A 16,656-nucleotide genomic window follows, 5' to 3' on the forward strand; every position below is an offset into this window, starting at 1 on the left:
TGCTTATTCCTGTAGGACTACAAACAGGTATAAGAAACACTAATGGCAATGTATGATGATGGTGTGTCTGCTACACTTTATTTGAATATAGTGTGGCCTATACAAAGAGTAACGTGTGTTTGTGGTATTGGTGTATACGTTACGGTCGGATGTCACAGCGCAGTAAATTACACTGTTGTGATACAAAAAAAAATGGATTCTCCGGGACTGGGCCAGGTGCTGTGTGGCACCAGCCACAGAGGTTGTTTGGGTCCCTCACAGCACAATCCCTATATAGTGTTTAACTTTTAGGAGAAAATAGGGGAAGGGGATTTAAGGGATGAAAAGAAAAGGCAGTGAGACACACACCACACAGTGCTGCAGCAAGAGGAGCTGCAGCAGCTGCAGTGAATGTGCTCTGCACTGTCTCACTAAGCACCTCACTGAGAGCCTGCACAGCACAAAAAATGAAACTGAGCGGGGTCAGTGAGGAAAAAGACTGCTTCTGTAACACACGAGGACTGCTACAGTCGCTGAAAAACAATTTCTATCGCTATTAGATCCGAGATCTCTCCCTATCTCCAACAGCAACCTATCCCTATCTGCTTTCACAGTAGAGTGAGGCTAAAATGGCAGGCGCAGCCTTTTATACTGCCTGATCACACCATCCAGCCAGCCAATTGCAGCGCAGCCCCTAGCTAGCAAGTTTGGATGCCTCCCACCAAGCTTAGGGGAGTTACACAATGTTGTCAGCAATTCTTCAGCTCCTGATTGGCTCCACGGAGCGCTCAGAGGCTGAAGGATTATGGGATTTCCGATTTCCGATGTGAAAAAAATATCAGAATCGGAATTCCGATATCGCAAATATCGGGCCGATTTCCAATATTTCAATATCGGAAAGCTCATCCCTACTTATTATTATTATTATTATTATTATTATTATTATTATTATTACAACAAAATCTACTGTTTAAATTTTACTTTTTTCGTGCGAAAACCCATTTAATAATAATAAAAAAATATGTGTATATTTTGTATTGTCAGAGTTCAGCATTGTATTGCTTCCATTTAGGAAATCTGAGTCGGTTGAGTTTATCAGTACAGTTCCTTTCATACAGTCTCTCACTTATGTATTCAATTACATTAGGCTTCCTCTAGATTGTGTTTCTTGGTCGTTGTACAGAGATATTCCATGCTGTGAATCCATCTGTGCACATAATTTCTAGATTCATGTCCCTAGGGAATGTTATCATGTATTGAATCAGAGATCAGATTTTAATGTTGTTTTTGTAAAAAAAAAAATATATATAGTATTTTGATATGAGGACTATCATTGTGTGTTGTAGTTAACTCTTTGGTGTCAGCAGCTTGTGACAATGCATCTCCTTGCATTTGTTTGGATGTTCTCTGTGATTTCATGTTTCTATGTAGTTGCCTTTTTCTATCTGCCCTATTATTTTTGTGCAGTATGCCCTGATTGCACGTATTAAAGGGAATCTGTCACCTATTTTTTCGACTATCAGCTGCTGGCACCGCCATCATTCTGTAATGCTGTAGATAAGCCCCCAATGTAACCTGAAAGAGAAGAAAAACGAGTTATATTATACTCACCCAGGGGCGGTCCGGGTCCGGTTTTGGCCCGATGGGTGTCGCAGTCCGGTCTGGCGCCTCCCATCTTCTAACGATGACATCCTCTTCTTTGCTTCCCGTCGCGGCACCTGCGCAGGCACACTGCTCTGCCCTGTTGAGGGCAGAGCAGAGTCCTGCAATGCGCAGGTGCCGGACCTTGCTCTGCCCTCAACAGGACAGAGCAGTGCACCTGTGCAGGAGCCGCGATGGGAAGCAAAGAAGAGGACGTCACTGTTAGAAGATGGGAGGCGCCGGACCGGACCACGACACCCATCGGACCAAAACTGGACCCGGACCGCCCCTGGGTGAGTATAAAATAACTCGTTTTTCTTATCTTTCAGGTTACATCGGGGGCTTATCTACAGCATTACAGAATGCTGTAGATAAGCCCCTGATGGCAGTTCCGGCAGCTGATAGACGAAAAAATAGGTGACAGATTCCCTTTAAGTGGCTAAAATAACTATAAAGATTCAGCCATTTGCTGGAACAGAATACAAGGTCTGTTCTAGAAATTCAGGCAGAAGGGGCTTACCAAACATATATTGCATGATAACGCAACTTTTCCCTTGAATCCATGGCTGTTATGTTTAACCGGAGTCTCCTATTGGTTGTATATACAGATCAGCGTCTAGACCAGACCCAATTTCAAATTGATTGACCTTCTGTCTAATTCAGTCTGCATTGGTCAGGGGATGAAAATGACAGGGCATATTAAATTTGAACATGCTTGATCCTTTTTCTGAAGGGAGATAAGTCTCTGTGAGATGTATTTGGTAACAGCTTATTACCTTCCCCTCATTGCAAACCCATGCATCCTTGTATGCGTGAGTGTGCATGCGTATTGGGGTAAAGCAGTAGTTCAGGAAGAAAAGCCATCACCTGATGAGTTTTTGAAGGTTTTATGGCCACCTCAAGGCTATGTTTTATCCTGCAGCCAAAATCTGATCTCTTAAGCCCCCGTTACACACTGCGATATCGCTAGCAATATCGCTGTAAAGTCACCGATTTTGTGACGTTGCAGCGATATTGCTAGCGATATCGTGCATGTGATACTTACCTCCGACCGGCTCCCCCGCTGGTTATCGCTGATCGCGCGAGAAGCTCCTGGACCATTCCTCGTCGGTCACTTCCTGCGGCGCTTCCTGTGGCGCCGACGAGCGACGCGTGGAGCCGGGCGGGAGGACGCAGGATCGCCGCGTCTGACAGGTAAGTAGCGATCCCTGTCCCCAGCGATGTCGCTGGTGAGATCTGCCTGTGTGGCAGCTCACTAGCGACCACCTAGCGATGCACCAGCGATCCTGACCGCGTCATATCGCTAGTCGGGATCGCTGGTGCATCGCTAGGTGTAACGGTACCCTTAGCAGTTAAAAAGCTGCAGACAAAAAGCAGGTTTTTCTGGATTTTCTGCTGCGTTTTTCAGGATCTCAAAGTTTAGCTTTGCTTCCACCATACAATTATAAACAATGCAAGACAGATGTGAAACCATAAAACATTTTTGGAAAAAAGGGCAAATTGATCAAATTATTTAGTGGAAAAAGATTTTTGTGTATGATAAAATAGTGACTATTCTGAACAAAAATATTTATGAAAAAATGGATATCGGTAATTACAAATGTAACAACATAGGGGGGAGTTGAATTGGTCTGGAATAGTTTACCTAAGACATTGGCAGTGCATTTTGTAGGGCAGACACTGTTTACTTTCACACATTGGTCATGCCATTGAGTTGGTCAGGCATTGCTCAATTTCACACATTGGTCAGGCAATGTTAATTTTACACATCAATAATTTCATTAAAGGGACCCTGTTATCTGTTTTGACCACTATAAGATGTGGCCTCTGCCTTTCGGGGCTTATCTACAGCATTCAATAATGCTGTAGATAAGCCCCCGGTCCGACCTGACAGATAAGAAAAGTAAGTTTTATTATATTCACCTGGGGGGGGGGGGCGGTCCGATGTGGTCTGGTCTGATGGGTGTCGCATGTCCGGGTCCGGCGCCTCCCATCTTCTTGCAATTCCGCCCTCCTGCTTGCTTCCTCGCTCCTGTCATCGCACTTCCGCACAGACGTACTTCTCTGCCCTGTTGAGGGCAGAGCAAAGTACTGCAGTGGGCAGGTGCCGGGAAATGTCAGAGAGGCCCAGCGCCTGCGAACCGCAGTACTTTGCTCTGCCCTCAACAGGGCAGAGAAGTACGCCTGCCCAGAAGTGGGATGCCGGAAGTGATGACGCAACAGGAGGGCGGCATCGCAAGAAGATGGGTGGCGCCGGATCCGGACCTGCGACACCCATCAGACCGGACCACCCTGCAGGTGAGTATAGTAAGTTATTTTTCTTATCTTCCAGTTCGGACCGGGGGCTTATCTACAAATTCTGCAAATTCAGGGTGCCGATCTGGCATCAGTCGAACATCCCTTTGGCGGATATTAGCTACTCACAAATGGCACCCTTACAAAATCCAGCTGCTGCAGCATCTCAACGAAGATGACCCAGATCGGCGCACTGAATTTGCAGAATGGGCAAATCGGAAATTGGAACAGGACCCTCAGTTTCTACAGAACATTATGTTCAGTGATGAGGCAAATTTTTTGGGGGGCCATTTATATGGATACACCTAAATAAAATGGGAATGGTGACAGTTTTCATGCGTAAGGTGTCTTGCATTGAAATCTGCTGCAATTACCTGGGTACTGCGTTAACCAGACATCAACGCAATTTCTATCCGCTCCTCACGTGTTAACCTCTGCAACATGTCAATGGCTGTAAACAAAGAGAAACTTGTAAATAACTCATGAAAGAATAAAGTTACATTAAAACCAAGCACACCATTGTTTTTCTTGTGAAATTCTCTATAAGTTTGATGTGTCACATGACCTTCCCATTGGAAAAAATAAAGTTGGATCCAAAATGGCTGACTTCAAAATGGCCGCCATGGTCTCCACCCATCTTGAAAAGTTTCCCCATCCCATATACTAATGTGCCACAAACAGGAAGTTGATATCACCAACCATTCCCATTTTATTTAGGTATATCCATATACAAGGCCCAACCTGTAGAATGCTGTAGATAAGCCCTGAAAGGCAGTGGCCACATCTTATACCAGCCAAAACAGGTGACAGGTGCACTTTAAACTGTAGTAAATCCTAATTGCCATTCACATGTGAGGAGACCAAGACATTATGGTTTAAACTTGAGAAAAATCACAAAAATAAATGGGTTTCACATTCTGCTGTACCTGCTTTTTTCACTAAAAACGATGTCGTTTTTGCTGCTTTTTGCACTCATTGCTTTCTATGGGTGGAAAAGTTGCTGAAAGAAGTGACATGCTGCAGTTTTCAAAATTTAAAAAAAGCCGCAGTTTTCCAATTCAGTCAGAAAAAAAACAATATGTGTGCCTAAGATTTCTGAAATAGCTTTTGCTGGTACTGTACAAAGCAGTAGAACATCTAAAAAAAAATTCACCAAAGGGTAGAATAATGAACTGCTGTAGATAAATCCCTTTAAAACCTATATTTATTGTAAACTTCTTAAAAATGCACCTATAATCCCCAGTGCACATTTGAAAGCTGATTTTTTCTTTTAGAGATCAGTCCATTGCACATATATATAGATCTAGATGATGTCTGATTTAGTAGCCCACAAATGTTTTTTTAGCAGTTCTAGATCTTCAGAAATTTGAAGGAAAAAGATCCCCACAGTCTTCAAAAGATATAAAATTATATATATTGCGGCATGGCGACTGGTCATGTGATTGATGGGCGGTATGTATCACAGAGGTGGGTGGCCCTGTGATGGAAGCCTGGGCGTGTTTTGCTCAACAGATCTACCGCTAAGGGTTTGCTATACTTTGGGAGGCTTCCAGGTGACTTGGAGAGATGGGTGGGTCCAGTCACCTACATACCCACCCAAGGGGTATGTGTCTGAATGCATAATGAAGGTTGTGTGTTGAGGACCTGTGATGAGGTCATGATCATGTGACTAGTCATGTGATAAGTAACTGGGAGTGGTTACAGCTATCTAAGGAAGGTGTGTTGCACATGTGAGTGAGTGTTTGGGAGTCTGTCAGTGTGCACAGATTTCCATGTGTCTACAGTCATGGCCAAAAGTTTTGAGAATGACACAAATATTAATTTTTGCAAAGTCTACTGCTTCATTTTTTCTAATGACAATTTGCATATACTCCAGAATGTTATAAAGAGTGATCAGCTTAACAGCAATTACTTGCAAAGTCAATATTTGCCTAGAAAATGAACTTTATCCCCCAAAACACATTTCAACATCATTGCGGCCCTCCCTTAAAAGGACCAGCTAACATCGTTTCAGTGATTGCTCCATTAACACAGGTGTGGGTGTTGATGAGGACAGGGCTGGAGATCAATCTGTCATGATTAAGTAAGAATGACACCACTGGACACTTTAAAAGGAGGCTGGTGCTTGGCATCATTGTTTCTCTTCTGTTAACCATGGTTATCTCTAAAGAAACATGTGCAGTCATCATTGCACTGCACAAAAATGGCCTAACAGGGAAGAGTATCGCAGCTAGAAAGATTGCACCTCAGTCAGCAATCTATCGCATCATCAAGAACTTCAAGGAGAGAGGTTCACTTGTTGCCAAAAAGGCTCCAGGGCACCCAAGAAAGACCAGCAAGCGCCAGGACCGTCTCTTAAAAGTGTTTCAGCTGCGGGATCGGGCTACCAGCAGTGCAGAGCTTGCTCAGGAATGGCAGCAGGCAGGTGTGAGTGCATCTGCACACACTGTGAGGCGGAGACTCTTGGAGCAAGGCCTGGTCTCAAGGAGGGCAGCAAAGAAGCCACTTCTCTCCAGAAAAAACATCATGGACAGACTGATATTCTGCAAGAGGTACAGGGAGTGGACTGCTGAGGACTGGGGTAAAGTCATTTTCTCTGATGAATCCCCTTTTCGATTGTTTGGGACATCTGGAAAACAGCTTATTCGGAGAAGACCAGGTGAGCGCTACCACCAGTCTTGTCTCATGCGAACTGTCAAGCATCCTGAAACCATTCATGTGTGGGGTTGCTTCTCAGCCAAGGGAATGGGCTCTCTCTCAGTCTTGCCTAAAAACGCAGCCATGAATAAAGAATGGTACCAGAATGTCCTCCAAGAGCAACTTCTCCCAACCGTCCAAGAGCAGTTTGGCGATCAACAATGCCTTTTTCAACATGATGGAGCACCTTGCCATAAAGCAAAGGTGATAACGAAATGGCTCAGGGAACAAAACATAGAGATTTTGGGACCATGGCCTGGAAACTCCCCAGATCTTAATCCCATTGAGAACTTGTGGTCAATCATCAAGAGACGGGTGGACAAACAAAAACCTTCAAATTCAGACAAAATAAAAGCATTGATTTTGCAAGAATGGACTGCTATCAGTCAGGATTTGATCCAGAAGTTGATTGAGAGCATGCCAGGGAGAATTGCTGAGGTCCTGAAGAAGAAGGGTCAACACTGCAAATATTGACTTGCTGCATTAACTCATTCTAACTGTCAATATAACCTTTTTCTACTCATAATATGATTGCAATTATGTTTCTGTATGTAATAAAAACATCTGACAAACACACATAAAAACCAGAGGCCAGCAGATTATGTGAAAATATAATATTTGTGTCATTCTCAAAACTTTTGGCCATGACTGTAGGTGAGACACTACAGAGGGGTCTGTGTGCAGGAACGAGAAGCCCTCCTGTGTGTACTGCTCAAGACGGAGCCTCCGGGCTGGACACTGCCCTGGCCTGTGTGTGCACATGGCCTGAGGGAACAAAGTCCAGCTAAGGACTGTTTTGTGTTGCTTAAAGACTGTGTACCTTTCTGTTGTGGATTTCATGGTTTATGAGGCAAATAAACCCACATGGACGTTGAAGAGAATGTGCCTCCTGTATCCTCCTACGCAGCTGAGTGAGTACAATCGTTACAATATATATATATGTGTGTATATATATATATATATACTTATTAATTAGTAACTCAGCTGCGAGATTAAGGTAGGCACAGGAAGTTTTTCATAAAAATGTCCAGTTTATTAAAACTTCATTAACCTGCATAAGCAAACAGAAGATGGCTTTCTCCAGGACAAAGTCATCTCAAACAGAAAATAAACAGCCCATATAGTATTGTGGGTCCACCCACTCAGGTCAGTGCCTTTCAGCAACCACATTGGAGCCCTCTACACCTCCAGTCACAGACTTTGAATGAGACACTTGGTCTCCATGTTATCTGCCTAACCTCACCCCAGGGGTTTGGATATGTAAGCGGTTATTCCCACTCATCTCTTATGACTGCTCATAAAACCCGGCTCTGGAATGCCCTAATAACTCTCTCAGCATTCTATGTGCTGGAGCATGCTTTCCGAGCTCACATCACCAAAGCTACCAACCTCAATGATACAGATCTCCCCTCAAGGACCTGTCCGGCGGCCATCTTACGATATACAGTATATATGCAAAAAGTAACAGGTTAGCAGGAGATTAGAGTTTCCTTTCATGCATTAGAATCATTGCTGTGTCATATAAGATCAAAATACATCATCTCAGGTTATATCACAAATAGTGGGACTATATAACCCTCTGATGTTCACTAGGCTGTTCCTGCCTAGCAGCGGAGGTTGGCACTCTATTGATACAGGATTTGGTGCCCCTGCTCCACGGTTGCTTGCCCTTACTTGCCCTAATGTTCCCTTGATGCTAAGGCCTGTTCACACTTCAGTTTTTTGACGTCAGTCAAAATCCACCAATTTTCAAAAAAAAAACGGATCCGCCGAAAAAGGGGCGGATCCGTTTTTTCCCCCATAGACTCACGTTAGCGGCGGATCTTGACTGACGGTCGTCCGTCCCACCCGTTTTTTGACGGATCCGTCAAAATTTTAGCGTCTCCCGGGCGGATGGGACGGACTCTGCAACATTTTTTCCGAGCGACGGTCCGCTAATTTATATTGCGCATGCCCGGCAGATTCGCTGGAGCAGAGCTTTTAACTCCTGAGTAGCGTTCCGGAACAGCTTGTCTTTCTCTTTCTTTCTTTCTTTCTTTCTTTCTTTCTTTCTTTCTTTCTTTCTTTCTTTCTTTCTTTCTTCTTTCTTTCTCTCTCTTTCTCTCTCTTTCTTTCTTTCTTTCTTTCTTTCTGTCTTTTTCTTTCTTTCTCTTTCTTTCTCTTTCTCTTTCTTTTTCTCTTTCTTTCTCTTTCTCTTTCTTTCCTTCTTTCCTTCTTTCTTTCTTTCTTTCTTTCTTTCTTTCTCTTTCTTTCTCTCTCTCTCTCTCTCTTTCCCCCGGACTCGTTTTCGTTTAAATTTCGCTCACTACCTGCTAAAGCGGATCCGTCCAAAAACGGATCCGGTGACATCCGTTTGTGTCACAGCGCTGACGGATCCGTTTTTTGCACAACCTCGCGGATTTGGACTGACGTCAAATTACTGAAATGTGAAACAGGCCTTGGGTAAATCACATTCTAATCTAGACCAAGTAATCCTATTCTCATGATTATTCAAGCACAACCCCAAATAGAAAATATATTAGAACTTATTGTTTATTTGTCATGATGACAATCTCTACATGTCCTGTCTCGACACGTTTCTCCATATGTAGGCTCATCGGGAAGCCAGGTATAAAAGTTATGACAAATATGCAGGATATTACAGAATATGCAGTAAATGCAGAATGTTAGTATGCCCCATAGGTGCATTTTTTAGAAGTTTATAATAAATATAGGTTTTAAAGGGATTTCTGTAAAAAAAAAGCCGCTTTCATTTGCATAAAAAAAGCAGCAAAAACGCAATGCTTGAACATAGCCTGAAACTACTTAGGGTCCAGCTGTTTAGTAGCTCTGCAATAAAAGTCTGAGAACTGTTTACTGCTAAATATATCATCAGATATTGATGTAAAATCTTGTTTCTAAGTATTTATTTGCATTGTTGCTGTACCAAGTGTCATCTGCAAGGAGTTTGTATGTTCTCCCCATGTTTGCATGGGTTTCCTCTGGGTACTCTGGTTTCCTCCCACATTCCAAAGACGTACTGATAGGGAATTTAGATTGTGAGCCCCATCGGGGACAGTGATGATAATGTGTGCAAACTGTAAAATGCTGCGGAATATGTTAGCGCTATATAAAAATAAAGATTATTATTATTTATCTTTTCCAGGATATAGCTTATATCACTCTCATTTATTCACCTTACTGTGTTCAACATAATCCCAACATATTTATTAGAAAAAAATGTTGTTTCCTTTCAGAATCAATATTTCCTATGGCATACCAAACAACAAAATACTCCCACAAATGTGGGTCATTGATTGCAAACAAGATTTGTTATTTTGCTCACCCAAAAAAGTAATTTTCTTAAATTCACTCAAGACTATGTTGCAAAAGTGAGTGCACTCCAATAAAAGTCTTGGGAGCAAAGCTAAAGTTTAGACTACAAAATGTAATTGATAAAAATTCAACCACCGGTAACGTCAATTATATTTATTATACAGGTGTCCAGCAGACACTTGATTATAAAAGAGTTTTAGTTACAAAAAGAAGAAAGCAAGAAAGCCTCTTGCCATTTTGTGCTGTCAGCAATAGCACCACATGGAAGAGAAATGTAATAAGATTTGAGAAAAGAAAATAGGCTACAAGAAAGGCTACAAGAAAATCAGCAAATTTTTATTTATCATTCAGAATACTATAGCAAAAGTGATACAAAAATGTAACAAATATGGAACTGCGACCATCCGAAAGAGACCTGTAGACTTACCACGGAAGATAGCACCTAAACAGTGTCTTCTGAAGAGTTGAAGAAAATAGACATGCAAGTTCACTGCAGTTAGCTAAAGAAGTAGAAAGAGAAAAAGTGGTGCCATTATGGCATATATCGCAGATGAATGGCATATATGGGTGTTGTGCACGAAGAAAGCCTCTCCTAAAGTCCACTCTAAAAAAGCCCGCCTACAATTTGCAAAAGCCTCTGCTGAAAAGTAGTGTACTCATTTATGCTGAGTACTGTTATAGTAGGCACAGTAACTGTTCCTACCTCCTCACGGCACCAGGCGCAAGAGTGACTCTCAATGACAGCATGCGCATCAGTGCCTCCCCATGGCGACAGGTGCATCAGTAACTCACCACGGCAACAGGCGCGTTACTGCCCCCCCCCCCCATGGCAACAGGCATATCAGTGCCTCCCCATGGCAGCAGTGTCTTCCCCACAGCAGCAGGTTCATCAGAGCCTCCTCACAATATCAGGCGCGCCATTACTTCTGTAAAATAGTAGTGGATTTACCAGGCAGCAGGCACATCAATGGCTGCTCCCCATGGCGTAACAGTGCTTCTTCATGGCATCAGTGTCTCCTCATGGGACCAGTATCTCCACATAGCAGCAGAATCACCAGTGGCTCCCCGTGGCAGCAGAAGCTGCAAAGCATTAAAGCAGATGAGATGTCCGCCCCTGGGCAAATTTTCTTCAGCTTCTTGAAATTTAGCAGTATGCAATGTACACACTGTTAGGGTATGTGCACATGCTGTGGATTCTTATGCGGTTCCGCAGCGGATTTGGCCGCTGCGGATCCGCAGCAGTTTTTGCTGCTGTGTACAGTGCCATAATATCCTATGGAAATAAAAAAACGCAGTGCAGACAGTGCGGATTTTTCCACGCGGTTTTCCTGCGGTTTCTAAACCGCAGAAAGAATTGACATGTCAATTCTTTCTGCGGATTCCGCTGCGGTTTGCCATCTCCTCCATTGTGGAGATGAAAACCCGCAGGGCAAAACCGCAGGCCAGTCTTTTGACCTGCGGATTTACCTGCAGATTTTACAAAGTCCGCGCGGCCAAATCCGCAGAGCATTCCGCAGCGTGTGCACATACCCTTTGGATTTGGCTCTTCTCCACGGCAGCAGACGTAACAGTGTCTCCCCTGGCTACATGCTTTGCAGTCCATATCCGCTGCAGTCCCTCCCCACAGGACCAGCTGCGACTGTGCCTCCACACCACGGTAAGCACAGCACAGGCAATCATTGATGTCTGGAATCCAAGAATTCACCAGGGTATGTAAATAACGCGGTGCCAAATACATATAAGACTTTGTGATTGGCAGATATGTGGTGAACTGATTAAATGTAAAACTGCTTGACATAATAACTCATCTATATATATATTTACCAATAGATACTTGTATATGGTGACAGAAATATCACGTGTTACGTCAATCGGTAGGAATTGGATTTGTAGGTCTTCATCTCTCAATGTTTTGTAGAAAAATCAAATCAAGGAAGGAAACTCTTGTATTCTGTATTTTGTGCCAGGAACTGTTGGGCTACAGACCACTTAAAAATCAATCTTACCAAGATATTTGTTAATTGAAATTTTTTTTTATTATTATTAGTTGGAGACACCAACAAAAAATATAAAAGACAATTATATTAAAAAAAGCATATAAGAGGAAATAGGCCAACATACACTATTAGATTGTAATAATCCATGACCAGGCAATATAGTTTCTCCAAAAATATCCAAAGCTCATGTGCAAACTATTATAAACATACTATACCAATAATATATCAAGTGTCATTATATACTAATTATAAACAATTCCATAAAGTGCATAGTGCATTTCTAAGTATAAAGTAAATCTAAATCATAATAATAACATAAGATAAATCTCAATCATGATAAGCAAGAGTTACTTTAACCAACCTGGATTCATGTTCTGTATGTGGACGCTATGACCCCTCACTCCCTGAGGAAGCAAACGTGTGAAACGCGCGTTGGAGTGTGGGGTCATAGCGTCCACATACAGAACATGAATCCAGGTTGGTTAAAGTAACTCTTGCTTATCATGATTGAGATTTATCTTATGTTATTATTATGATTTAGATTTACTTTATACTTAGAAATGCACTATGCACTTTATGGAATTGTTTATAATTAGTATATAATGACACTTGATATATTATTGGTATAGTATGTTTATAATAGTTTGCACATGAGCTTTGGATATTTTTGGAGAAACTATATTGCCTGGTCATGGATTATTACAATCTAAAAGTGTATGTTGGCCTATTTCCTCTTATATTCTTTTTTTTAATATAATTGTCTTTTATATTTTTTGTTGGTGTCTCCAACTAATAATAATAAAAAAAATTTTCAATTAACAAATATCTTGGTAAGATTGATTTTTAAGTGGTCTATTTTGGGTATATATTCTATTGCGTCTACTTAAATAGTTATGATTATAGTAATTGTAGGGTGAATATAATTGCCTCTTTTTTGTTTGGAATAAATATACTGTTGGGCTACAGGTCCAGCCTCCAGTACTAACGAATGGAAAGCTTTAGAAGTTCTAAGCAGGAATGGCAGCAGGCTCTAAATACTTGGCAAGAAGATGACGATGATCTGTTTTCTAAGAAATATTGATGTAATCTTCCTTTGTACTGCTTACATTATACATAACTACTTTTTTCATTGTCTGGAAATCATGGAGCCTGAACAAACTTTCACTAAACCATTCCATGTGAATTGCCCTTATTGTTGCTTATTGATCTACAGTATTTCAGTGTTTGTTCTACACAAACTGTATTTTTTTCACATTCTTGTTTAAAATGTTCCATTTTTTGTTGCCCCTTTTCCGTCAGGTGGCGTGCGGCGGCTGTCATATGCTTGTGTTTGCTGTACCTAGACCTGAAGAGTCTGAACTGGTCATGTCTGATGAGCTGAAAGAGAATTATCTAACAGTCAATGGTGATGGAGAAGGATCTACAAGTCTCCAGAGATCTCCATCAGCACGTGTAAGACGGAGGGAGAAAGTATGTTGTATTCTTTTTTACCATCTCCTTTTAAACCCTGTAAATCCAGTAGCATGATATCAAAAGAGCTCTTTATCTTGTCTCGAAATTACAGTATGTTACAACAAATGGTATGCTATCAAAATCTAAAAATTGCGATGAAGATTTAATTTAGGCATTAAATGGGTAAAATTGCAAAGTGCTTGTAAAAAACATAAACTTTCCAATTTCATTATTAGAAATCCTCACCTTTCTCAAGAATCGAATGATTTAGCATTTTTTAGTTTACTGTTTGTTCCTTAGTTTTCTATCCACTTCTTGAGTCTTATTCAGCAGTGTCTGGTTTCTTAGTTAACCTAGCGCAGTGCTTACAAGCTCTGAACTTGGCCAGCTTCACTGCTGCTCCTCTTCTTTGATGGTGCAGAGACAAAACTGCCTCTGATTGCTGCTTCGTGGAGCAGTGCATACTTTTTGACTAGCAGCAAAGTTGCATTGCTTGTTCGTACTGTCAATCAGCAGGAGCGCACCACCCTGTCACGGGGTTATCGTGACAGTGTGGGGCCAGAAGACCGCAGCGTCTGACTGCTCCTACTCCGTTGCTGAGAAGAAGCACTTCTTCATTTTAATGGTGCTTATTCCTTCTGGCAGAGCAGGGGTTAATCGCCCATGTTGGAAATCTCTGTGCTTACAGCTGAGCTCAGTTAGCCACTCCTTTCCTCTTTATAATCTGGGCTCTGTTTCAAATCCATATCAGAGCTAATATTTGCTGCATGGCTTCCGGAGGGAGAGCTGTTCATTTGAGAAGGAGTGCTGGAGGCATTATCTGTGACTTGTTTGGTTTGTATGTGTGGTAATTCCTTATCCTTCTCTATTCTGGTTTATTCCCCTACCTCCACTCCCCGGTGCATTCCTTTGTTATATGTGAGTGAATATTTTGTATTCCTGGAGTCTTCTGTTAACCCTTGTTGGTGTTGCCTTGTTTGTCGGGTTTGTGTACTACGATGCACAGTAGCACCCCTCTTCCCTGGGTGGTGAAAGTGAACAGATGGAGGGCTGACTCAGGAAATAAAGCAAGGGTGGAGGCCCCGGCATCTTCACCTTCAGAAGTATCCCGGGAAATAGGGTGAGCTAGGGTGCCCGAAAGTGTTAGGGACAGGGATTGAGCCCCTGATCCTGGGTCACCCAACAGCTGTGTCGTGATACACCCCTTGTCAAGTAGAAAGCCAGGAGGCAGGGGAGTGATTATCTTCTGAGCAGCAAAGTTGAGAATAAGAGGGCTTTTCCAGTTTAAGGAAACAAAGAATAGAATTTTGTAATATTGAATTTTTATTACATTTGTGTTTTAATTTGTTACAATTTTTAGTATCTGTTTTTGCAGTCATTGAATAAGTAAATTCCATGTATTCAATTAAAGGCTGTAAATAACTCCTGCCTACCTTCATCATTATCTGTTTTAGAACTAATGTGCATGACCACGCTACAGCTCCATTTTCTTGTCTGTATATCGGCCACAAATCGTGTCCAAAATGCAGGTTTCTCGACCCCAGCGAACACCCTTATTGTCATATATGAAGCTGATAGTTCATGTTGAGTGAATCACAGTTGTGCTGGGATTTGCCACCCTTATGATGGCGAGAATATATGGCCTCCATATGGTTGTTTGCATTGGTCCTTATTGGCTCAGATATGCACAGCATTAGCCTTGTAAAAGATTAAAAAACAGACACTTTCCTTCTTGTTTGTAATTTTACCAATCCATAGAAGGAGTTTTCCAAAGAATAAAAATAATGGGCTCAGATTACGTAAAAAAAAATTAACTTACCGGTAGTAATGGTTACCTTCACTAATTCCCTGTAGCTCCTGATCAGATGCTTATCTGGTTCATGCTAGTCTTTACTCCCAGCACTCCAGAATTGCCCACTCGGCCAATCATTAGCTTAGGCACATTACCACGATGGCCGACATTTCTGCCCATTTCTCATTTAACGAGATGGACCTTGAAGTAAAGACCAGCAGGGGCCAGGTGAGTATCAGAATAAATGGTTGCGAGGGATCTGTTATTTTGTGATTTTTACCTTTTCTATTTTTCAAATAGTCCAAGCCCTTTTAAATAAATCCCTTTAATTCAGTTGAGTTATTTTCTACAAGTATGCACTGTCATGGTGAACAATACCCCACCATGGCCATTGGGAGCATGCAGCTCACTGCTATTCCTATATTCACTGCAGAATCCTCTTTTTGGTAATCGGCAGTGGCTTTCAGTTTTTTAACAACTGCTTAGAATCTGAGGTTTGGTTTCAAGAATTGTGCTTCAGTTAATTTTCTCTCATCGTTAAGAAAGTTTATGCGTTATTGGTTTTTCTTTCTTCAAGAAACATTCTCCTGAACAGATACGTGACTTGACTCGCACCCTGCCACCATTAAATAGTAATTTATTGGAATCTTCACTGCCGGTTCCCAGCAGTACCGTGCCTCCAAATCTTCTTAAAGTAAGACAAGTCAGTAGTGAATCAAGTGCTCAGGACTCGGCAGCAGCCTCTAAATCAGGTAAAAGAAGAAGAATTGTAAAACAACATTCATAATGGCACCCAGTGCAATGAAAAATTATTCTTTAACCTGTCAACTAGCAAAATAATAAACGGGAGATAATATCAGCTGGCTTCATGGAAGCCTTTATAGTACCATAGCATATACTTTATAGTGACATAACATCTCATTAGCTTATTTTTTTAATAATTAGTGAAAGCTAGAGATTAAAATCCATTGAAATCAATGGCAATTAACATCTGATTTTACTGGGAGAAGGCACAGTCAGCCTGGCATTTCCCCTGCAGAAGAAATCTAGTATTACATTGGCGACCATTCACATAAACGGGTCACAGTAGGGGACCCCAGCTATGATGATCACATCCACATGTGCGGGAGTGGGTTTTTTTTGGTTTTTTTTTTTGCTGCATTTGACAAAACATTATTGTAAAATTTTGCTTTAGTTCTTCACCTTTTCTTGACATGACTTGCTTATTTTGCAGATGAAAAGAAAAATTGTGACCTTGTGAAAAGCTTTTCTATGGAAGATCAATCTGACCGCATGAGCCAACACAGTTTTGGGGGCACCACAGATATTTTAAACATGGTACGACTATTAAACAATTTTTTTTTCCATTTTTACCCATAGAAATGGATCCTTTATGAATAATATGTAGATAAAAAAACATAATGATGACCAAATAAACTACTTAAAATAATTACTTCAAAAATAAGCTTTTTTGTAATAGTGCCAATG

At 41.5% G+C, this 16,656-nt stretch overlaps 1 protein-coding gene across 1 annotated transcript in view; it reads left to right on the forward strand.

Moving 5' to 3' along the window:
• RPGR (retinitis pigmentosa GTPase regulator) overlaps nt 1-16,656 on the forward strand; it is a 130,846-nt gene that overhangs the window by 85,199 nt on the left and 28,991 nt on the right. Inside the window, exons 10-12 of the mRNA XM_073566072.1 lie at nt 13,224-13,394; nt 15,746-15,920; nt 16,403-16,506. Of these exons, the coding sequence (XP_073422173.1) occupies nt 13,224-13,394; nt 15,746-15,920; nt 16,403-16,506 (450 nt within the window). The remainder of the gene's footprint in view (nt 1-13,223; nt 13,395-15,745; nt 15,921-16,402; nt 16,507-16,656) is intronic.

Source organism: Dendrobates tinctorius, unplaced genomic scaffold (genome assembly GCF_039654945.1).
Source record: "Dendrobates tinctorius isolate UK_male_01 unplaced genomic scaffold, ASM3965494v1 ptg000016l, whole genome shotgun sequence".
NCBI classification, from domain to species: domain Eukaryota; kingdom Metazoa; phylum Chordata; class Amphibia; order Anura; family Dendrobatidae; genus Dendrobates; species Dendrobates tinctorius.